This window comes from Corvus kubaryi, unplaced genomic scaffold (assembly GCF_017639235.1).
Source record: "Corvus kubaryi isolate FWS band 111438036 unplaced genomic scaffold, C.kubaryi_AGA036_p1.0 71, whole genome shotgun sequence".
NCBI lineage: Eukaryota > Metazoa > Chordata > Aves > Passeriformes > Corvidae > Corvus > Corvus kubaryi.
The window spans coordinates 876,702-900,390 of record NW_024582059.1 but is presented as its reverse complement, the minus strand read 5'-3'; the positions used below and the strand labels follow the sequence as shown (position 1 = coordinate 900,390).

General features: G+C 39.2%; 1 protein-coding gene across 3 annotated transcripts in view; it reads left to right on the top strand.

The window, feature by feature from the left end:
- PPP3CA (protein phosphatase 3 catalytic subunit alpha) overlaps positions 1 to 23,689 on the top strand; it is a 177,291-nt gene that overhangs the window by 1,400 nt on the left and 152,202 nt on the right. For 2 of the 3 annotated variants that reach the window (XM_042049467.1, XM_042049465.1), the window contains exon 1: positions 2,783 to 2,858. The exons of the other annotated variant lie outside the window; for it this stretch is intronic. In XM_042049467.1, coding sequence (XP_041905401.1) covers positions 2,798 to 2,858 — 61 coding nt within the window. In that variant the 5' untranslated portion in view covers positions 2,783 to 2,797. Of the gene's footprint in view, positions 1 to 2,782; positions 2,859 to 23,689 lie in introns of those variants that run through there. 3 annotated transcript variants of the gene reach the window in all.

The window sequence follows — 23,689 nt, the reverse complement described above, 5'->3', positions numbered from 1 at the left end:
CTTCTCCTCCTTCTCCTCCTTCTCCTCCTTCTCCTCCTTCTCCTCCTCCATCGCCGTCTCTTGCTGACGGCCCGGCCTGCCTGGATGTGAAGTTATCCAGCGGGCGTACCGTGGCCGTGCTCCCGCGTGTGCGTGCAGATGTGCGTGAGGGTGCTCGGCACAAACACGTATCGGCTCCATGATTTTTGCTCTGTTTCGGAGGTATTCGTGTGCTGCCAGCCTCGGCCGTATAAACAGATTAGAGTTTGGGTTAACAACACATTGTGCCCCGTAGTACAGACCAAGGTTTTATTTACTGGGGTGATGCCTGATGTAAATTGCACATGTGCATTTCTCAGTGTGTAGGAAGTGCACGTGTATTTAATGGTCTGGGGTTTTTTGTTTGTTTTTTTGTTTGTTTCTTTCCGCACTGGGCACACAGCCAAGTGTACCCAGCTCTAGTATATTTCACCCAGTTAGGTTATAACCCGTACGCTACAGTGGACAGCACAAATCCTAGGTGCAGCATGCATCTGTCCAGACCCTGGGAAGCTAGAAATGGAAATGGCCTTTAAATATGTGCACTTCTGTATTTACATGAGTGTATGCCAAAATTAAACGCTCAGTGTAAATATTATTTGGAAAGATGTGTTATTTATGGTTTTGTGTTTATATTTACGCTTACCTTCTTATGTCTTTTCCCCTCTTACTTCATTTTACGCCCCTCCAAAGCAAATTGTAGATATTCTGATAGTGTAAGAAACATAATTGCAAGAATTTCAAAAAAATTACTTATAAGTTTACCTTTATCTTGTAATATCTGGAATATTTGCAATTTAAGTTTCGGTCTGTTATATCACGCCAAGAGTAGGCTTTACTTGTCTCCTGTAGAAACAACAAACGACCATCCTGTTAGGAAAACTTCATTATTATGGTGTGTCTCATTTTTTTTATTTCCTTAATCTTCTTGGTCCTAATACTTGGCCAAATGTCCTGATCTTTGCTGTGGCAGCACTTCCTTTGGCTTAAGACAATGTTTGTCATGAATAGGAATTATTTCAGTATTTGCAAAACCTTCAGTGGTTTCAGCTCATCTAAATGTGTTTTGTCAGCAATTGCCCCTTGCATTTTTCACACACGTAAATGTCTCAAACATCTAAACCTGCTATTTTTAAGAAAACTTAGCCGTATGTATAGTTAAATATTTTTATAGTGCAACACAAAGAGAAATCCACTTGGTTACACTGAGATCAGGTCTTGAACAAAAAGAGCGTAGATGCTGCTTGGGTGTCCATTGCCCCTGCTAACTGTTGATCTCATAATGTCAGTGTTTCAATGTAGATCGGAAGATCTGCTTAACTGGTTCAGTCCTCTATTAAATATTGAAATCCTTTTAAGGTCTTAAAATAGCATCTGAAGAGTGTAGTACACAGTAAACTGATTGTTAATAGGATTATTCTTTGCTGCATCATAGGCACTTCACACTGCCTTCATATGGGCATTAAGGAAATCAAGAAAACAACCGGTGGTAAGAGAGGAAAGATCACTGTTGTTTCTGTCATGTAGGACATGATTTGTACCCTCTTGAGATGAACAACTGAAATGGGCTTGCTGTGTTAAATTAATAAAGAATAATTAAAAAGGTATTTTTGTGAGCACCTTTATAAGTAGTTGAAGTCTTGTTATTTTGGTGAGAAACCGACTATCAAAGGTATAACCTGAGAAACCAAGTTAGTTAAGTTCTTCTAAGTTATTTTATCATTATAAAACCTTACTTGAAAAGGAAATGCTTTTAACATGGATGTAGTCTCTGGATTAAATTTTTCCCTCTGCTTGCCTGTGTGGGATTTTTTTGGTTTGTTTTTATTACATTTTGTTGATTTTTAAATTTATTTTAAAACCCCTTCTGTTGCTGGTGTGTGATAGGAAATGTCTCCTTCTAACAGTAACTCTGGGCTAGCTGGTGAAAATCCTGGCTTGGCACTGTTATGTAGCGGTGGGACGGGCTTGGGGGGATTACAGTTCCAGCAGCTTGTGGCTGAGAGCTGCTTCTTCAGGGGGTTGCTGTGGGTTTGGGTCTTTTTTTTTTTTTTTTTTTGCTTTTCATGCTTAAAAAGCTCAAATATATGGAGAAGTGGAGTATTTCCATTGGCGAGGATTTTATCTCACACTCATTTTGCTTTGCTTTTTTGAATTGTCTGAATTGTATTTAAACTGATTTGGTTCAAAAATAAAACATGCTTTTGGGATAAGGGGAAAAAGGCTTGGGAGCCCCTAATGTCTTTAATGTCCTGGTCTTTGTTATGCAGATCTTACACTGTCACACAATGAGCAGTGTAAAGAAGAAATTCAAGTTTGTGTATAATGTCAAGTTTTCGGAAGCAAATTAATTCCTGTTAAAGCTGACAAAACCATCTGTTTTGTTGAGCTAAAGGAAAAAGTAAAATTAATCTAGAGAATGTAGTTACGGTTTGAGGGGTACTTTCAATTTACCCTGGTACTCTCCTTGAGAGAGTATGTATGCTGTGATGCAAATTACACAATTCACCTTTACTCTCTGGATTTTGTCATGCTGTAGAGGAGCAACACTTTGGTCTGTTAACTGCAAATAGGATAAACCATATGTTCAGGTGCATTCAGGTGTTTGTGGGGTCAAGGCTCAGGACAGCATACTGTTGTAGGAGGTGGTGACTTGATGTACTTAACGAATTGAAATTCCTTGCCTTTTTGTTTAGTGGTGTGGTGCAGCTTTCACTTGAACAGAGCTGTCTTAAAAGTTCTTGTTCTTCTTCAGGACTGAGGAAGGTACTGCTTATCCATGCTGCTTCTAACTGCTGAGACTTGCCAGCCAGAGCGTGGGCTTGGTTGTTCTTGTGAGGGTAGGAGTACCTGTCCAGGAAAAACTGGGCTGAGGATGGTAGCTCATTCCACATGGCTCAGCTGCCTGATGTCAACAGCTTTTGCTCACTACTGACATTAGCAAGATTTGAACCCCACCAATGGGGAAAGGAAGGCCGTGTATCGTGTTACTTGACCTCCTCAAAGTATTTAGTGTTGCATTAGTGCCTCTGAGGAATACTGCTCTGAAGCAGAGTAATCCTAAATAAAAACTTTGAAAGTCAACTGGAGTAGTTGAACAAAAAAGTGAAGTCAGTATTTCTTGGAAATCTTGCGGTTAGTTAGGTACAATAATTGTTTTGATTTTTTCTGGGCAGGTAAAATGATTGTATGCTTTTGTGTGGACTTCTTGTTTGTTTGGTGCTTTTTTCATAGAAGTGAAGTTTTAATTAAATAATTCCATCTCAGCTGTTTGGAAGGGCTGCAACTTGTGATCCTTGGTGTTGGCAGTCTCCTTTCCTCTTGGGCATTGCATGGGGAGGTGTACACAGTTATATCAGCAATTGACAACACAGTAAAACCAGACACAGGTCTCTGCTGTCTCTGAGTTTCAAACTGTCATTGTTAATGCTCTCCTAAAGTGCAGGTTGACAGTTGTTTGTAATGTAATATGAATGCCAGCTCATGATCGATATGTCACCATCAGTGTTAATTTCAGATTTGTGAGAGGTAAAATTGCTGTCAGTAATAGAAATTCTAAACTTCATTGCTAATTCCCGTTAGTCCAGGGAAACTTGTGTGTAGCCACCAAATGCTTGTGCTCCAGGCTGGAATCCAGCATTGGTGAATTGCAGAAGCCTGCCTCTGTCTTCCTCTGAATCAGGTTCAATTTTTCCAGCATAGATGTGTCCTGCAAGTGCTTCAGTGGTTTTTGAGTAATTGTGTTGACCTGAGTGTCTGTAATGTTGGTGTATTTCATATATATTTTGCTGTAAATCTGAGTATTGGTAATTTATGACAAGGACATGGGTTACTTTGAAGTGTTTTAACTGTCTAATACAGTAGAGTAAATGGGGATGTGTCTGTCTTTTGAGGGTGCTGAAGATTGTGTCTACCTGAGCCTCATGAGGAAAAAGAAGGAATTACTTTATAGCTGTTCCTGTTGGCATAGGAGAGCTGACTTCACTTTACTTTTAATTAATTTATTGTTGTAGCACTTAGGAATATGCTTGCTTGCTCTGAAGAAGCCTGCATCTGAGTTTAAGGTGTGTTATTAACTAGAGAATACAGCCGCAGCTCTGCCAGAAAGGTGGCACTTGTACAGCTGGGGATTACCTGCTCTCCCCTATCCACTCTTACCTTCATTTGAAGGAACAGGTGTACATCCACCTCAGTTTTAGTAACTCTGTAGTTGCAAATCTCCTGGTACATTTATCAAACAAGCTGTGTGAGGGGCACCCGAGAGCAGAAAACAACTGAGTGTACTTGGAGAGATATTATGGTTGTTTAGGAAAGACAACAAGGTTGCTGTGTTATGATTTTTATATATGTAGCCAATTTGTTCTACCTCATGTCAAAACTAAGTTGATACTTGTAAGACCAGTAGATTTTATGAACTGGGTGACACTTATGTGTTGCAGTCTTTGTATGTTTTATATTATGTAAACCTGTAGGTGTGTAACACTCATGAGGGATTATGAATGGTACTGAGAAACTGAAACAAAACCAAAGTACAGTCTTTGATGACTATGTGTTATAAAGCTGGTGATTTGTTTAGATTTATGAACTCACTGAGTCTCTTAGTCATTAAGATAATTTTGTAAATAAGCCCTTCAGTGAAACAAGTCTTTTGCTGTATAGGCATAGGGGGAAAATTGTGCACATGCTGAAGGGTGCCTTTCTTACATAGTTATTGCTGCTCTGCATAGGTGGGAGGCTTTTCTCATGCTCTGTATGATGAGTGTGGCATGCTGAGTTGTAGGGCTGATATGATGCGAGGCACAAAATTGCCTTGTGTGTTAGAAAGCTTTTGTATGCTTTTGAATTCCACATTGGCTAAAGCTGTCTACTCTTGCCTGCTCTTTTTGACTGAGCCTCTCTAGGGAGCTGGTGCTTTTAATACCACTGGTGGTGGTAATCTTGAAAGAGGAGTCCATACTGGATGATATCAGCATTTAACTTAATTGGAAAATGTGAGCCAGTTGAGGTCATTTTCCGTAGGGGGATGTTGTAGAGAACAGTTGTTTTCTCTCTGCTATCCATTCTCAAATTGAATGGTATTTACTTCCATCACATGTATCCCACTTAAAAATGATTGGTTTTGCATGGATATGCTTGCATTTCAGTGCAGGTTGTGGCAGTAAGATCAAGTGCAAAGTATATTTACCTTTGGTTATATAACTTGATACTTTAAATTATCTTTTTGTAGTTCTAGACTTCTAGAACTTAGCACAGCATTTTTTGTTTGGTATTCCTAAAGGGATTTTCTATCAAATGTAATTTTGGGTAATGTCAATAAATAAGTGCCCATAGCTTGGATACTCCCAACTCATCTTTTCCTATTTTTTTTTTCCAGTTTCTTCTGTTTTGCTGAGTGGCTCTTACTTGCAGTACAAAAGCAGGACTATAAGTCAAATTTTGTACATTTAAATGTGAATATTAATTTATCTTAGGCTTCTCAGTGGTGTTGAAGCAGCATATAGTGGGGATTAGTTTCTTCTTTATAGCTTCAAGGAATGTGGAAAAAAGTACTTCTTCCTTAAGGGTATTTTAAGGTGGAGAGATACTGCTTAACACTTACTGTAAGCATGCCATAAAAGAAGCCACAAGTTTCTGAAGTAAAAGCCACTTCAAATCATCTTCATGAAAAGGTGCCTTCTTATATTCTTTTGTATGTGGTTTCATGAATCAAATACAGGCTATGATTTCACAATGGTTCTTCAGCTGAACACTGAACTGAAATAATTTCCTCTTCTGATAATCAGTCATTTACCTTGACTTTCCCCATAGAAGATAATTTTATGTCTACTCAGTAATGGGGGAAAGTATCATCCCAGTTTTGAAAACCATTATACTGCATGTGCAGCCTAAGTATGTATGTTCACCTAAGTGTGTGGCTCACTGAGTGGTCTGCCACTGTAGATTGAGCTGTATGATTGCTGGAGGTAGTACTCCATGTTCATGTTTACTGTTTTCCTGTAATTACTGAATGAAGGAAGAGACCAGAGATCATATGTGGAAAAATGACAATAAGTGGAGACAGTAAGTGGTATGATGGTAGGTCATTCTTTTAAAGGTAAAAATTGGAACTAATGCCTACCCTATTTACTCTTCCTTCAGAAAAGCTGCCACTGTTGAAATAACACCTCCAGAGTAGTACCTCCTTGACAGTCATCTGTGTGTGTTTTAAACTGACTGATACCTCTATTTATATGAGAGCTTAGGCATGGTAACGTTGAAACGGCAACACTGCTGTATGAGGAGAACGTGACTGTCTTATTTAAGGTTGATTTAGGATGCCAGCATCATCTCCAGCTAGTTTCCAGCTAACGCCATTTATGTTTGGAGCTGGAGAGGAAAAGAAGCAGAGTGGAAAGGCACCACACATTAAAAATGGTGGTTTTAATTAGAAGCTAGTTCTTGTGTGTCTGGGGGTGCGTGTGTCTAAGGTGTAGATGGCATCATTTCACTTTAGGCTGTATTTAACCAGTTTTTGAAAACATGTCATTTGAAACTTGCCTATCACTCAAACTTCTTTCTACTTGTAATTAAAAGCTGTGCTGAACTTCTGTTGCAGCTCCTTTTTCTTCTCAGCAAATTGAGTTTTTAATGCTTTCTCCCTCTCATGTTTCAAAATGCCCTTTTCTTTTCCTGTCCGTTCCTGCCCTGCATTTTTGCAAACTCTTCTCTCCTTATTGCTCTTACACTTCCTTGCTAATTGCTAAATATGATGATCAGCCTAAGAGCTGCCTGGTGGATTTGGGTGATTTGGGTGCATGTATTTAATGCAAGAGGTTCATGGAACACCATGTCTTTGCTTTTGGTGCATCTGTAGGTGCCTGGGGAAGCCCATGAGAATAGGGGAAGTATATTCTGCCTCTTCTCAGACTTCTGTTGTAACTCTGCAGCCAGCTGCTGACTGTAGCTTTCTTTTCAGTGAATAGCTCCACTGTCAGTGTGCTGCTCAAGCTCTTCCCAGCTTGTCACAGAAGGATGTCTCTATTCTGCAGCTCAGCTGCTGCTCGCAGGTTTCTTGGTGGTTATGTTGAACATTCATAGTGTGACTGGTAGTTTGAACTCATGTAGTTTGCAAAAAGCTTTAAGAGCTTTTATGGACAGCGTGTTTTTTGGTTAACTTGAAAGGGAGGTGGTATGGGCCCTCGTGCTTTGGTGTTTTTGTAAACAGACATGGAAGTTAGTTAGCAATGAAAGGTAATATTTGGTGAAGTTGGTAATACTTGAGAAAAATCCTGAGGTTTACCACAAATGAGTGAATTTTAAAACCCCCACTTTAGGCTTAGAAGGTGCAGAACCTAGTCTGTAATTGAGACTGTACCAAACCTTTGTGGAAAAGAAAGGGAAAAACTATACTAAAAATATAAATCTTTGTATAAAATCTTTGAAAAAAGGAGTAGCTCTATTTTCATCTTTCAGATAGGCATATCTGGCTTAATAAAATCAAGCTTTCAAAATCAAAAAGTGCTGTAATGGGGTTAAACATGTACTGATGGAGACAGGTATTGGTATGACAGTATTCTGTCCAATATTCTTTTTCTCCACCCCGTCTTTTAGAGGCATTTGGCTTAGGCATTTTATTGCATCAGATTCCTGTCAGCCAAAATACTTTGAATTGTCTTGACTGCTGCACAATGCAGAGCTGAGGGAGTGAAAGGAAAAAAACCCCAAACTTGCTATAGAGCAAAATCCGCTACAGTGTTTGTCTAATACTTCCTAATTGTACAAAAATATCAAGTCTGCACAATGTTGCCATAAGAAAGGAAGTGCACTTTGAACTTCTGATTGGAATGGTGAAAATAACATGTGTTAATAATGGGTTATGCAGATGTGATGCTACAGTCTTGTAACAGTCACTCAGGGCATTGTTCAATAGGCTTAATTAATGGAATCCAAACTACAGGGTTTTGGCCTCATGTAGTGTGTGATTAGATTTTTATTTAGATTTTTGTGAGTGTCTTTGAAGGTAGGGTATACGATTTTACTTTTTTATTATTTTCTAAATTTGCTGATGGTGGCAGATCAATAACTGTGTGGCTGCATAAATTTTCAGAGTTGTTTATGTTTTAAAGTAACCATCATTTGGAAAGAAATCTTTTGCAGTCTGGATAGATGTCCCAAAGTGAAGAGGCTTAGCTTCTAACTTGTTATCTGTTGCTATGTTTGGTTATAAGTACATGTTTAGCAATTATTTCTGTCTTTTCTTTGCATAAGGAAGCTTAGTTTTCATTGGTTGGTTGTTGCAGCTGTGTTTGTTACTTGCTGCAGAGTCCTAGGTTGGTGGCACAAAAGTGGCTCTAAGCGGTGTGTATTTAGGTGGTGGTCTTTCTGAAGTATTTGGAATTTCTTTGGAAGTGTTTTTGTGTCCTAAAGTGGAGAAACTGGTAAAATGACTTCTAGGTTTCTTCAATAAATTACTGATTTTCTTGATAACTATAGGGAAGATAAAAAGCAGTGCAGGAGCTTGTGATTTCTTTCTGGTCTATAGCTCTATATAGATGATCTTGGAGGGGAAGACACATGGCTAGAGAGGAAGCTATACTCTCATTTTCCTGAGACATTACACAAAATTACTTGAAATAGTATGTTTCAGGTTTTGTGGAGATTTTATGTGGGAACACATGCTTTCCCCTAGCTTTTCCTCCATCTGTCAAGGAGTAATGCTCCATTAAAGAGAGCTGTATCTGAAAATTCTGTCTGCATCTAAATATATGGGATTTTCTATTTTAACCTATTCTTTGCATTTGTGTACTTGAATCTTTATGAAAAAATCTGATTTGGTTCATGTATAGTTCAGTTAACAAAACAATTAAAAGCTTCTAGATGGTGAAGCCTACCCTGTTCTTGGCTCCAGAGAAAAGATGTTTCATCATCTTCTTTGAACTTGAGACTTTTAGTCAGCACACCTCTTCAACAAAAGAAACCCTTCAGGATTTATGAGTTGAATTCTCTTTTTATTACTGGAAAAGACAATTTTGGTAATTTAATACCTGTTACTTACCATGATTTTTAAAGTAGTTTAACATAATTGACAGTTTGAATAAAGAACCATTCATACAAGATCCGTTCCTATCCCCTCAGAGCACTCAAAACCAACCCATGAACAGAAATTAAAAAATGAAATCCAACAGAATTAAAATAATTTTTTAGTCTTTTTTTCCATGATGCTTGCCAAGTTTCAGTTTGATGTAGATTACAATGGTCATACTGTGTTACAGTTTTTAAAAAGTGCAACTGGTCATTAGCTACAATGACATGAACAGCTGTAGTGTTCTATGACAACAGCTGGGAACAATCTAGTTCTCTTCAATAACTTTCTTTTGTTGTTTCTTTCATGCCATTTTTAAAATGAGAAAGTGAGATTATTGTATTTGTTCTCTATTTTACACCAGGGATTTCTTCATAGGCAGTGGTGGCAATTACGTATCAAAATACGGCATTGCTGTTTGTGACTTAGAACATTTCCCTCTGCAGGACCTGTTTCATAACCCACTGAAATCTGTGGGAGTTGGAGTCTTTCATTAACTTGAGTAAACTGTGAATCAAGTTGTCATCCTAGGATTTCTTATTTTGGCCTTCCCTTTTCAGTGCATGATTTCTCTTTGGTTTAAACTACTTTGTTAAATCTGATCTTTGACAGCATTAGCTCTTATTCTAAGAGTGAGCTGAGGGCCTTTCTACTTTGCGATGCTCTCATTTACCCAGTGAGGAGGAACTTGTCTGTTTGTAGGTGGCTGGTTTGCCAAGAAAGTTTGTCTTTCTGTTGCTCTCTCTTCAGAAGTGTAGTTCAAAATGTTTCCTGTGTATGTGCATATGGTTGTTCTTTATTGTTGGAAAACCAAGTAGAAGACTTATGTATATATTTTCTTTCTGTGTCCTTTTACAAAGGAGTTTTCTTTGGTAATGAACACATTTGGGTCACCTTAAATAAAATCTGTTTAACTTACTTTTCGGATATACCAGAGTAAATCTTAAAATCACCCGAGTGGTACTAAAGATGTACATATCAGATAGGTGTGGGAGCATTGTTTACTTCCCTGAGAGACCTGCTATCCTGTGTCACACAAGTGGTGATGTCTGTGATTACTAGAGGGGAACCTAATGGCATAACATGGTGTATTGGGACTACAATTTGGGAGTTTGGGAAGAGGAAATGAGCACAGTGGGCAAGGGTGTGTGTGTTCAGTGCAGTGAAGGGTTACTAAGGGAATTTAGAACTAAGGTAGTTTAGAAATCCAAAGCAGAGAGCTGTTTTGAGACTGCTTTGTCTCACAAGCCCTCTTGGCTCAGCTGAGTATCTTGGAGGTGCCTGTGCAGCAGGGCAGGAAGCTGGGTGGTAGCTACTGGGGAATGTGAACAAGCAGAGAACTAGCAAAGGCAGTTGGTGAAATTTTTAGTTAGTCATATACTCTGTGTGTATACCCCCAAGTTTGGTTTAGATTATCAGAGAATGAACTTTCTGCATATTTTTTTTAAAAGAGTTTGCTGAGATAAAGGGCTTATATATTCTGTTAAGCATAACTTCTAATCTTTCCTTATGTTATCAGTAACAAGGAGGGGAAAATGACTTTAGGATGCTGTGTTTTGAGCATCCTGAGATAAGGTTACTTTTGGTAGTTGGAGGAAAGAAGTGAACTCAAAAGAATCCCATACTTGTACTACAAAAGGGGAAGAACCTGCATTCATTGCAGTTGAGAGATCAGTTTTAGCTTCTGGGCTGTTGACTACCTCGCCAGGTATGGATTGATTTGTTTTTTGGGGTTTTTTTCTCTTTATTATTTAATCTTCTGCTTCCCACTTCACTGGAGAAATAGTGTATCTGTAATTTTTTATGAATGATGTGTCAAAAGTACCTTTCTCAATCACTCTCAGTGAAAAAGCACAAGCTCTGACAGCTTCACAGAAGCCCAGAATTGTTATGGCTGGGAGGGACCTCTGGAGGTCATCTGGTCTATTTCCAGCTCTCTCAGCCTTTCATCATAGGAGGGATGCCTTGGTACCTTAAGTCATCTTTGTGGCACTTTGCTGGGCTCTTAGCAATTAGTCCATATCTTACAGTTTCTGTGTGACATATGAAAGTATATGAAAATTAATTTATACATACAGAGCTTTTACATTAGGGAATAGCATACTTTTATCCATTTAACAAGTTACTGCTCCTTCCCTGGAGCTCTGAATCTCAGGTGACACTTACCTCACATGTAAATACTGTTTGTTTACCACAGAGAAGATGAGGGATGTTACTGTCATTAACAGAAGTCTTAAATGCATGTGAATTTTCTGTACACTATTAACCTTATATCTTTTATCCTGTTGTTAACAGACAGTATTTTGCTGTGGGGTATTTGTATAACCTTGGCTAATCTCAGAAGTACTGCCCATCAGAAAGTTACTCTGCAGATATCTTTTTGGTTATAATCCAGTTGCTGTAGCTTCTGAAAGTGCGTTAGACTCTTTGCCTTCACCCCTTGATTTATGGAGACAGAGGTTTTTATGGGTCATCTTAGAGAATTTGCCAACAGCCTTCTGGGCTGCATAAGGAGAATTGTTGCCAGCAGGTTGATAGAGGTGAATCCTCTCCTCAGCACTGGTGAGGCCATACCTGAAGTGCTGGATTCAGTTCTGGTCTCGCCAGTATGGGAGAAACATGGACATACTGGAACAAATTCAGTGCTGGCGCACAGAGGTGGGCCTGGGACTGGCACATCTTTCATATGAGGAAATCTGAGAGAGCTGGGGCCACTGAGTGTGGAGAAGGCAAGGCTCAGAGGGGCCTTATCTGTGTGTGTAAATGCTGGTTGTAGGAAATTGAGAAGGGGCAGCCAAGCTCTTGTCAGTAGTCCCCAATGACAGGGCAAGAGGTAAAAGGCACTAATCGACAGCTCTCAGAGTAAGTGAATTTCTGCTTTTCAAACACTAGCACAGGTTGCCCAGGGAGGTTGTGGAGTCTCCATCCTTGGAGTCATTCAAAAGCCATCTGGGTGGGGCCCTGTGCATCTGGCTCTAAGGTGGCCCTGCTTGAGCACAGGTGTTGGCTGGAGCAGCTGACCAACAGAGGTCCCGTTTCAACCTCAACCCTTCTGTGATCGCTTTTTACTCAACTCTATTAAATGGATAATTAAAACACTTGATCGATTTGGAGACCTTTTGACCAAACATGAAGTACAGAAATCTCCCTTTAAAAATGAAAAGTTAATGTTTGCTAATGAGGTGTTCTACAGGAAGAATGCTTTGTGTGATTGAGGGTCTACTATGTAAATAATTATCTTGGCATAGCAGCAAGATACACCGCATTGGGAAGATATATATATATATATTTGAATTGATGGATCCACAGTAGTGTTGCTGGCAAAATATTTGCACAGATCACTCTTGACAAGTTTCAGAATCTCCTGAGTGTGTGCAGCTCTGGAGTTTGGTGTAGCTTGAAAGCAGGACAGATAGTATGACCACTGTACTTCACTTTGGGCAACTGTAAGAAAAAGGGAAAGAAGCTTTTATATTAATCTTTTGTAGTTACTGCCAGTGCTTCAGACCATCAGAAAGGTCAATTTTCGAATTACTGGAAGGAAGTAGTTATCTTCCCCTAGTCCTTGGTTCGTCTGATTTTTCCATAGTGTCATGACAATTGAAATTGAGAGTGATAGCAATTGTCTTTCACCTCTGACACTCTCTGGCGTTTTTTTTTCTTTCCTGCTTTGTCATGGTTATTTGTTTCTTAATGAAGGTGATTGTTGCCCTTTAAACTTGACTAGGAAATAGGTGAATCTTGCATCTGTAAAAGTCAGATCAAACCTGAGATAAGGGAGTCTCTTGATGTGGGTAACAGAAAATGAAAATAAGCATTGGAAAAGTTAAGAGTATGACAAAATTATGCTGACTGCTTCAGAAAAGTTAGTAGAGCAAAAGTTTTGAGCAAGTTCTGTAGGTGACATCACCTTCATGGATAATTAATCTGGATAATGGAGGTAATTTTTTTGTTTTGAAAGTGTAGCTTCCAGGGTTGCTCAGTTGACTAGATATGTTTGAGGAAAAAGACAGACAGAGACTTTATTTTTAAAGCATGAATTGCCTCGGTATAGTATAAATCATAATATAAATTAAAATCTAGGGCAACATATGAAAGAAGTTTAAATGCATTTACCGTCTTTGCAACACATTGAACAGTAACTGGGGGAGAGGGCTTGCTGGTGCCTTTGACTTAATTTAGTAGTCTTTGAATTAATTATCTGTAATTAGAAAAATGTGGTTCTGGAGAACTTACTGGTTGCCAAAAGGCAGGTAGAGTGTTAAAGATTTACCTCAAATATCCTAAAAAAAAAAAAAAAAAAAAAAAGGACAGAGAGATTGGTTTAACATATCTATCATGACCTGGAAAGATGCTCCTGGCAACTAAACTCAGGAGAGGAGCTGAAGAGGTGCTTTGAATACATGGAAATGAAGAGCAGATGGGAAAGCCCAACAAGCTGCAGGTGCTGTTAGTGGCATGTATTCACCTACCTGAAGCATGAATGGCTGTTCCAGGGATATCTCTAGTTGTGCTGCAGGACATTTCTCTTGAAGTGGTTATGTCCTCATCTCCTGCTCAGCTACAGCCGTGTAAAGAGATGGCTTTTTTAGCACAGTGGGCACCTCTCATGCTCGTAAGTCACCAGAAGAAGTTAATTCTATGGATTATATTAATGAGAAGATATTTGACCATGGAGGAAAGGTTAATGTATAGATTTTAAAATGTGTCTTTATTTCTGATGGGAGATATGTGGTGCTGGGATTTGTTGTTGGGAATCTACTGTATCTTGATGCTCTGTTAAGTTGAACAAGATTAAAAGTTCAGTTTGTGCCTTACTTTGTCTGAACTGATGATGCAAGCTGTCTCTAATAAATAATTTTATCAGCAAGTACTAACAAATTACTATGGTATCATAAGACTTCAGGCAAAAAAGAAGCTTCAATATAACAAAACTGGCAAAACGAAAACCTGGTTCTGTCACGATTCTCAAAAAATAAAGTGCTGTGGGAGGGCAGTGGATTCTTTCTGAGCCTTGATGCAGGGCCAGGATTTCAACTGCCTCCCTAAAGGTTCCGCAGAAACATTTTTTTGGCTTAAAAAATGCCAGTTTTATTCAAAGATAACTGGTGGCAATAATAATACTTTTGCTAATGTGTAGAGCAGAGCAGCTGAATCAACGGTGAGATTAGATTACCTGTCTAGCCAGAGAATGCTGCAAATTCCTTTCAGAACTGTATTTTAACTACAAAGTGAGGTTTTTTTTGCTTGATTTCGTGTTAATCCAGTACCATGGATTGTGGTGAAAACAGTTTCTTTCAATGTGTTTTTTTTCCCCTCCTGTGCCTCAGTCTTCTAGAAAAACGACCTTTTTAAAAAAGTCTAAAAGAGCATTTATAAATAATAATCTATAAACATGAGAATAATACATGACAACTATTTGACTGCTGGACTCCTTGTTGAAATCACTGTGTTGGGGTTTTTTTTGTCCTTTTTGTTGATCCCCCCTTTTACCTTCTGGATGTGCAAAAAATCATATTTCTTGATGAGTACCTGCTAAGCTTTACCAGATGCATTATAAGTAAGGTGAGTCTTCTGAAAGTTTCAGCATAGTAGGGACCTAGGGAGGAGCAGGCTGGGTTAGCTCTGAAATACTCTCTGTTGTAGGAGGCTGGGAAAACAACAGGCTGAATTTATTACTGATTAAATATACAACAACAATCAGAAAGGATGCTGCTAGAAGCTAGGGAAAAGTCACAAGAGGAGTTTGAATTCCTTTTGTTTTCTGCTTCAGCATCTATGCATTGAAGTAATTTCTCCTCAAAGGAGAAAGGAGTATTAACCTTCAGTAGTGAGAGCTGCTGAGTATGATAAATGGGCCAGAGAGGATAGTTAGTTATTTATTCATGTTTGTGTATCTGCAGCACTGTAGAAGTCTCTGTCACAGGTCTAGTTTCTCTTCAGAGAAACCACCAGAACAAAAAAGGTTCATCTAGGCAATGTGTTTGTACACAATAGGACTAATATGCTACAAATATCTTCCTGAGGTCATCCAGGTGCTTCTAGACTTTACTGTAGAACTGGACATAGAAAAAGCCTGGATGTTTGCTATTGACTAGTAAATACAAGGCATGCTGCTACTTAGTTTCTGACAGAACAGCATCCCCTGTTTGTGTAAGTGTACCTGTTTCTGGTTCACTGGCACTGCAGCAGAAGAGGAGTATGTGAACCAGAACCAGTCTGTAAGGGAAAGGTGAGTGTTAAAAGCTTTCTTCTTGAAATCCCACCAATTTCCTCTGTAGCATTTAACTTCCCATTCAGATAGGGAAATAGCTGTGGGTAGTTGTGTTGCCAGGCAGGTCTTGCAGAGGCAATAGCATTTAATACTTTGTGCTATGTACTGAAAAGATTCTGAAGCTTTAGAAGACTCTGCCCGTTTTCAATCCTGTAAAAGTCTTAGGTCACAGGTTACTAACTCTAATTCTTGAGTTAACCAAAATGAATGCCTTTTGATTATTAAAAAAAAAAAAGTAAAAACCTAAGAACAACAAACCCCTTCCCCCAAATCAGCAAACACCTTAGAAAAATTTATGTATCTGTATGTGACTTTTTTTCTTCTTTATTAGCAAATTTGGAGTCTCTGTGAAAAAAAAAGGATGTTTTCTTGCTTTGGTGACCTAACCGCTATAAAACCTGTGTTAATATGGACTGTTTAATGTCATGCCTTTCTCCTGTACCAAGAAAATGGTGATGACTGGAATGCATGTTGTCAACTTCTGTAATCAGGGTACTTGAAATATTTACAATACCGTGATTACAGTAAAGCTTCTTACGTACACATAACACAGACACACTGTAGCTGCCTTATATATTTTGGCCTTTCAAGTTTACATCCTCATTTGTCTCCTATTCTTGGGTGGGGTTTTGTTAGTTTGTTTTTACCTAAGGTGCTTGGCAAAAATGAATAAAATACGAACTTCTTTATCTGCCATGTGAGGTTTGCCATGTGGACACTTACAAAATATCCTAGTGAAATTAAACAGGAGAAAAGAGCAAAGTTTGAAGCTTTTCACAGGCCAAAACCAAACACTCCAATGTCTACTGAAGCTGCCAAGTTCTGTTTTAGGGGGTTGTCTGTCAAGAGTCTAAAACCTTTTCATGGGTCTAGTGAATGGAATTGAGCAGCAGGGGAATAAATCTGGAACAGATTTGCTGGAAAGGCTTCTGTGTGGAAGACACCTCAAATGGCCAGGACCAACGTGCAAAAAACTACCCATCCGTGTTACTTTCAGTAGGTATGAGATGCAGAGCAGTTTCAGGGCAAGACCTGTTGGTCTGATATGTTTTGTTTCTGTTGTGTGCAAGAGCTGTGACCAGTTGGTGCCATGCTTGGCTGAAAAAGCCAGTGCTCTGTAGACACAACTCCTACCTCTTGTTTCAGATCCTGATAGTCCAATGGGAAATAATAAGGTATCCCAGAGTAATTACAGCTGTAGTATTTCCTGTCCGATGAGCAAAGTTCACAGAAAACCTTCTAAAGCATGACTACAGACTCATTTAATTGAATCTCATATTCTAAACTGGGCATACCTGGACTGAGTCTAGGGCCTGAAACTGGAGAGGATTTGGTGGCGCTAATAGATGGTGTTCTCCTGTAACTGGATTGCCAGGCCTATGCAGGAAGCATGAGGGGCTGTGCCCACCCAGTGGCAGTCAAAGAAACTTGGATTACTCCTTGCTGGGGATCTTGTAGAATTTTTTATGCTGGTGCCTGGTGTACAAAGTGGCTGGTACAAAGTGAGGCTGTTGTAAGTGGTTTTGCTTCCCTGGCACGAGGGCAATAGCCACAGCAAGAGGATATGGATTTTTGCTTTATTGCTAAACTGAAATTGTGGCATGAAGTCCTTCTTTTTCCTGCTGGGATGAAGGGTGATCCTAGATCTTTGCTCTGTGCACCTGTGTAAAACATTTACGTTTGACCTTTCCTTTTCTCATTCAGTCTATAGTCTGTTTAAACCTGGTGGTTTCATGTAACTTGTACCAAAAGTGAAGTGCTGGGGGGTTTTTTTGTTTGTTTGTTTTTTGGTTTTTTTTTTGTTTGTTTGTTTGTTTATTTGTGGTTTTTTTTTCTTTTGTTTTTGTTTTTTTGGGGGGGGGGGGAGTTTGTTGTTGTTGTTGCTTGCCCCTCTCCCTATGGAAAAGGAAAGAGTTCAGGCCTCACATTGCAGATGCTGATTGTTGTTGTTTAATTCAATTCATGTTCTTTGCGAAGACAGGATGATGTAAGAACAAGAAGAAAAAACAAATACTGATAGAAAATTATGCCTTCATGTGTGGCTGTGTGGCCATGTAGCTTTCGTCTTCCTTCAGAACGGAGTGTTTCTCTTTCATGCCTGGCTGACTGATGTGCCCTGCCCTGTTGGGCTGTGCAGTCTGTCTTCCCTAACAGGCTGTAACAGGTTTTTTTAATCTCTTTTTGAGAATTTCCGATTTTGCTGGCTTTTTCTTTTTAGGTGTACAGTCCCCTCCCCTAAAGGTTGCCTTTTGTATGCTGATGTACATAAACTACCTCAAGGTTTTCTTAAAGAATAGTGGAAGCAAGCCCACTAGTCCTCCCAGGAGAAAAGTGCAGTGAGGCCAGTGGTATTCCTTTTACTTCCCTTTTGGTTTTGTTCACTCCTATGCCTTATAAAACAGCCAGGAAGGTTTCTCACAAATCATGTTAAATTTTTCTTCTCATGCAGAATATAATCCAATGTGGACTTTTCCTTACAGTAAGTCTTCCAAAATCCCAGCAGTAGAGTCACAAATGGCATTTTATTCTTCTCATTTAGAATCTAGTGCCCCAATCTGTTACATCAATATTGCTGTCAGAATAGTGCCACTTGGTATTACCTGTGTGGTGAAAGCATTGGATTTGGCATGCATATGTGTGTGTTCTCCTTGTACAGTTTTGTCTTTTTCTTAACTTAGAGCGTATATATTCCCTGCCACTTCCCTTCAGGTGTGGGAAACATGATCTCCACAACTAGGATTCTGGAACAAAAGCAAGGTTTAATCTTTAAATGACAGTATGAATTGTTACTGTGAAGCCTAGACTCCAAATATAGTCAGTTTTCGTTGTGTTTTCAGTATCAAATCTCTTCTTCATCTTCTCTAAAGCAGTTACAGCTTCTTCTTTTTGTCCCATTTTAAACGGAATGTTTGTTACCTTTTGTTTTGTACTTGAATTGCTATGGATGGAAAGTAGTGGAGCTGCCTGCAGAATAATATTTAAAAGTTTAAGAGTCTGATGTTTTTGCAGCACCTTTTGTTTTTGATTTGTCTTCTCTCTGATATAACTTCACTGAAATCCAGAGTCTGTCTGGCACTGGGAAGTGTGTGAAAGGCTAAAATGTCTCATTCAGACAATGACTCAGATGTGCAGTCACTTAACTCTCCAAAGGCTTTGTTGTATCTTAAAACAGTGTACACCGCTCTGGTATATCTTCAGACCTGGAGGATGTTCATGGGCACTCAGCCAAATACCGATTATCCCAACCCTTGAAAACTGCTTGGATCCCAATATAGTTTGCAGTAATTTGTTTTTATATAGCAGTGATTAATTAAGACAAATACTCTCTGAAAAGCCTCTTAAATTTTAGACAGAAGAGATTTTATTTTCTCTAATACATACCTTCCTAAGGCAAAGGTTTATTTTGATTATTCTTTAAGATCTGTATCTCCTATGGTGATTTTTCTTCCCCAAGAAAATCTGTGTGGAATTAATAGAAGAGCTGTGTATAGAGAATAAATTGCTTGCAACTTCTCAGAGAAAGTGTTATTACAAATTGAAAGCATCATAAATTTACAGCATTAGGGAGGGCTACTAAGAAGTAATTATTCATGTTTTTACCTTGATCAGGTGGCAACAATTAAAAAAGTGGTTTTGCATTTTAAATAGGAGCTGGCATTGCTATTCATAAAGGCTTTTGACTTGTGCATTTAATGAAAAGAAGGACCGAGAAGATTTGCCCTGTTTGCAGAGCAGCTAGTTCTGTGGGTTAGAGATGATGGCTTGCAGAGGGAGTAGTGGTGGTGTCTGGTGACCCTGTCTCACTTTATCTTTCCTTCCACTTTTATACCCTGCCTCTTCCCATCCTCCCCCCACCTTTTTCTTTTTACTGGACTGTGTCAATTTGTGACATGATCCCAAAGACAATGAAAACAAAACACGTTGAAAGGTTTGTGTTCTTTGAGATCTGGTGCCAGAAGGCTTTTGGAAAAATACTTGATTCTAGCATGTACAGAAAATCAGATCAAATATTATGTGAGAGACTACTTCCATTTTGGTCACTATAAAAGAGGAGAAAGTGATATTCTTATAACAGTTTTCTAGCTGAGGTGGGCTGTCAGGAGAATAATCCTTATGGGGATATTTGCATACAGAAGTAAAAAAGACAGGTTGTGTATTTCTAAGTTGGGATTCCTTTTATATATATGTCACTTTTAAATTATTGTTGCTTTTTTACATAAGCCAATTTTCATCTAAACTCAATTAGCTGAAAATAAGCTGAAGGGGATATTTGTGGATGTTTATAGAACTTGTTCAGTATTTCATACGGGAGTATTCCTAAGACTCTGCATACTGGACTGGACGTGAGTGGAAATGGACCACTCTCTTCAATCTTGTCTAATAAAGTACTTGCTTCAGCTGTATGGAGACTGTTTTGCTTTTAATTCAACTAATGTTAGAGCCAGTGAAGGCTGGCAAGTGGTTGGATATCTGCAAGGAGCAGTGGTTTGGCTGCTGAACGTGCAGAGCAGTCACAAGGATGGGTGGCTTAGCACAGCCGCAGTGGGTCACCTGGACTTTGTGCAAGAAAACATCTTTGGGGAAGGGTGACAAGCTTATGGTTGAGTTTGTGCTTTAGCTAGCTAACTGAAGTGACAGGTGCAGCCATTTCTCTCTTCCCCTCCCACCCCCCCAATAATTTCTTTTTGTTACTTGCACTATGGCTGAAGAGCCAGTGACTCTACGCATTGGCTGTGGTGCTCCCTGTACCAGTCCTGTCTAAATGTATCAGATAAACAAAACAGTTTATAGAGGGCTGAGTAATTCACTTAAAGACTGGTAAATACTGTTTGCCTTATCTCTATTAACCTAAACAGTTTCTGTAAATGGTTGGTGGTAAATGATCTTCACTAAGTTCTTTGAAAATAAAGCATTTTATTTTAGATTAATTCAAGGGGCCAACAGGAGTTTGCTTGTCTGTGATGTTAAGTTCTCAAATAAATCACAAAATCATTATGGGTGGTCTTGAGACAGGCTAATTAAATGCAACAGGAATCCTAAATTCAAAGATCAAATTTTCTCTTTTAGTTTTTTTGTTCTTAAAAGGTAGGTTATTTTTTCCAGAAATATGTAATCTGGTATTTTACAGAAGTTATTACCAAAATCTAAAAACTTCCAGTATGCACTCTGATTAGAACAACAGTTTCAGTGTAGTGCTTTTGCAAACATCTGCAAGAGGCTGGCGTTTGATACTTTGTTGTTTTGTAGAAGTGGAGTTGGATGAAAACACTTTTTCCCGCAGATATCTCATTTTCTGTTCCATGGTCAGCTGAATGGATAATTACAAGGCATGGTATCCTGTCTGTGAGGGAGGTACATCCCTTGAAACTTTCTTGCAAAGCCCAGATGATGACCTGTTTTCTGTTGCCTAAAGCCAAGTGCAAAATGCTGGTTTAGTAACTTAATGATGTATTTTTGATACTGGTGCCAGGTCTTATTCTTCTCATGATGTCTTGCTGATTAATATGAAAGTTGTAGTTCCTTTTAAACTTTGTTATCCTTTTGCTTTGACTTTGTGATATAAAGTACTAGGAACAGCTCTGACATCCCTTTTTTCTTGATCTGTGAAATGCTTTTGATTTTATAATTTATAAAGAACCGCATGTTTTAAACAAATTCTGCTGCCACCTATCCTTCTGGAGGGGATGGAGGGTGGCTGCCCAGGGTTTCTGAGCTATTGAATACCAGTAACCTGTGCTTGCCAAGGGCATCTTGGTTGTTGTTCCCCTCCATGTGAGAGCAGGATTTGCTGCTCGTGGCCTGGTTGCTTCTGTAGTCTCCCACCATCCAGACAGAGCAGCTTCAGCATTTCTGGTGCTGTTGCCATGATTCCTGTAACATAATACAGGTCAGGAGACTCTCACCTCATGCTAGGAAGGGCCTGTGATCCTCTGCATGTGGATCACTTGCTGTAGGATTCTTAAAAGCCTCTGTGCCAATTTGAAATGTTTTTCTTTCTGTAGAAGGAGGAAAAAGAAGCTGAGGGTCTTCAGTTTTTTTGCTTCCCGATGTGAAGCTCATTAGCTGATTGCTAAAACTTAGAGTGATTTCATTTGTGATGCAAGGCACAAGTCTAACTATTTAACCAACTAAATAACTAACTAAAGTCACTGTTAAATATCTATTCTAAAATGAAGAATCATAAGACCATTTTGTAGAACATCTGCTAGCACATCTGAAAATTGTAAAGTACAGCTATGGATGTGCTTGTCCCTTTTTATTGACTTTTGTGTATTTGACAAACTGCAGTAACTTCTTTAAAAAGGTTTCATCGGTTTGAGCATTTCAGCTTTTTAAATGACCAAATGCAGTATATGAACTATAATATTCTCCAAAGATGAAGTGTAAGAAAGAACTCATGTGCATTTATTAAAATCAACAAAGGAGGAAGTGGACTTGCTATATTACCTTTTAAATAAAATATTCTGTACATTTTGGATTCATACAGAAATCTTTTCCCTATACTGGAAACTCCTGAACTGATGCAGAGTTGCCCTTGCATTGGAACATTTGTGCCTGTGTATGTACATTTCCTTGTAAATCTCATTACCAGTGTTGTAGCAGAACTTTTCTCTAGCTGTGTGCAGAACATAGGCTCTTGTGACTTTAAAATATAATCCTTACTGTTTATGAGTGCAACACTGAGAACGAGTCCTCTGTAAATAGATCCAAATCCATATTTGTGGGTGGGAACATGGGAGGTTTTATGTTTTTTTTTTAATCCGATATCTTGAGACAAGCAGCTGCAGTGCCTTTAACATTGCTCAAAGGGCTGCAGAATTGAATTAATCAGACATGCTTCTTTGACTGATATTTAGAAATTAATAACAACCCTACCACTGTCCATGGTTAGCTGAATTTCATCCAGCTGGAAATCCTAGTGCTCTTCTCTGTTGATAGTGGAGAAAGCCGAACCAGTGGCCAGAACTTTGCCTGTTGACCTTCTGCAGTGGTTTCCTCCTTCCCTGGGGAAGGCTTTCCTGCTCACTGAGGGGTGAACTATTTGGGCCCTGTGTTTGTAAGAATCTTCTGTAATCCTGGGCATCCTGACTTAGGGGTTAGAGAGTGGAAGCTCATAGACCTGGGCTTCCAGGTTGAGCTTTTTTTGCATCCATCTCTCATTTTTGGGACCAAATAATCCAGGCTGAACAGAAGTTACATTTGGCACGATGATTTGTGCCTTATTAGGATCGTCATTTTTAAAAAAATATAGAGTCTACATGTCATTCAAATGTTGGAAATATAGCAAGGGAACTCCAAGGCAGAAGAACCAAAAAATGAAACTATTTAGCTAATCATGAAAGACCAGCACTGTTTTCTACTGGAATTACAATGCTGGGAAGACTTCTCATCGTCTCTGTATATGAGTCAGCAGTACTCTGCCAGCCAGGAGGGCCACCCATGTCCTGGAGTGTCTCAGGCACAGCATTGCCAGCCATGCCAAGGAGGGGATTGTCCCACTCTGCTCTGCACTAGGGTGGCCTTACCTTGAGTCCTGAGGGCAGTTTTGAGCACTCACAATATAAGAAGAGCCTCCAAAGAATGGTAACGAGGCTGGTGAAGGTCTGGAGGGGAAACCTTGTGAGGAGCAGCTAAGGTCACTTGGTTTTGTTCAGCCCGGAGAAGAGGAGACTGAGGGGAGACCTCATTGCAGTCTTCAACATTCTCACATGGGGAAGCAGAGAGGCAGATACTGATCTCTTCAGTCTCAGGACCAGTGACAGGACCCAAGGGTACGTTTAGGTTGGGTACCAGGAAAAGACTTTTCACCCAGAGGGTTGTTAGGCACTGGAACAGGCTCTCCAGGGAAGCAGTCACTGCAGCAAGCTGTCTGAGTTCATGGAGTGTTTGGACAATGATCTCAGTCACATGGTGTGTGATCCTCAGGATGTTCTGTGCAGAGCCAGGAATTGGACTCAGTGATCCTGATGGGTCCTTTCCAACTCAGCATATTCTATGATTCTATGATTTTAGTCACTGACTCTCTCCTTTAAAGTTCATAAAAAATGATGACAGTACTTCAATGTCTACAGGTGCAGTATGAATGTATTTCACGTAATATTTTAAAGTCTGCCGGTTTTCCTGTGGGTAGTGTATTAGCTGTTTTTTCTGACATTGTATGAATGCTTGGAAGACATGAATCTGATGGATAAAAGGCCTTATTCCTTATTTCTGTACTGAATTGTTTAAAGATCCATTGGGTTGTGCTAACAGCAAAACAGAAACAAATACACTTATCCCAGGCTAATGTAACATCAGCTATATGTACAACATATTGTAACCTTCCAAAGTAGCAC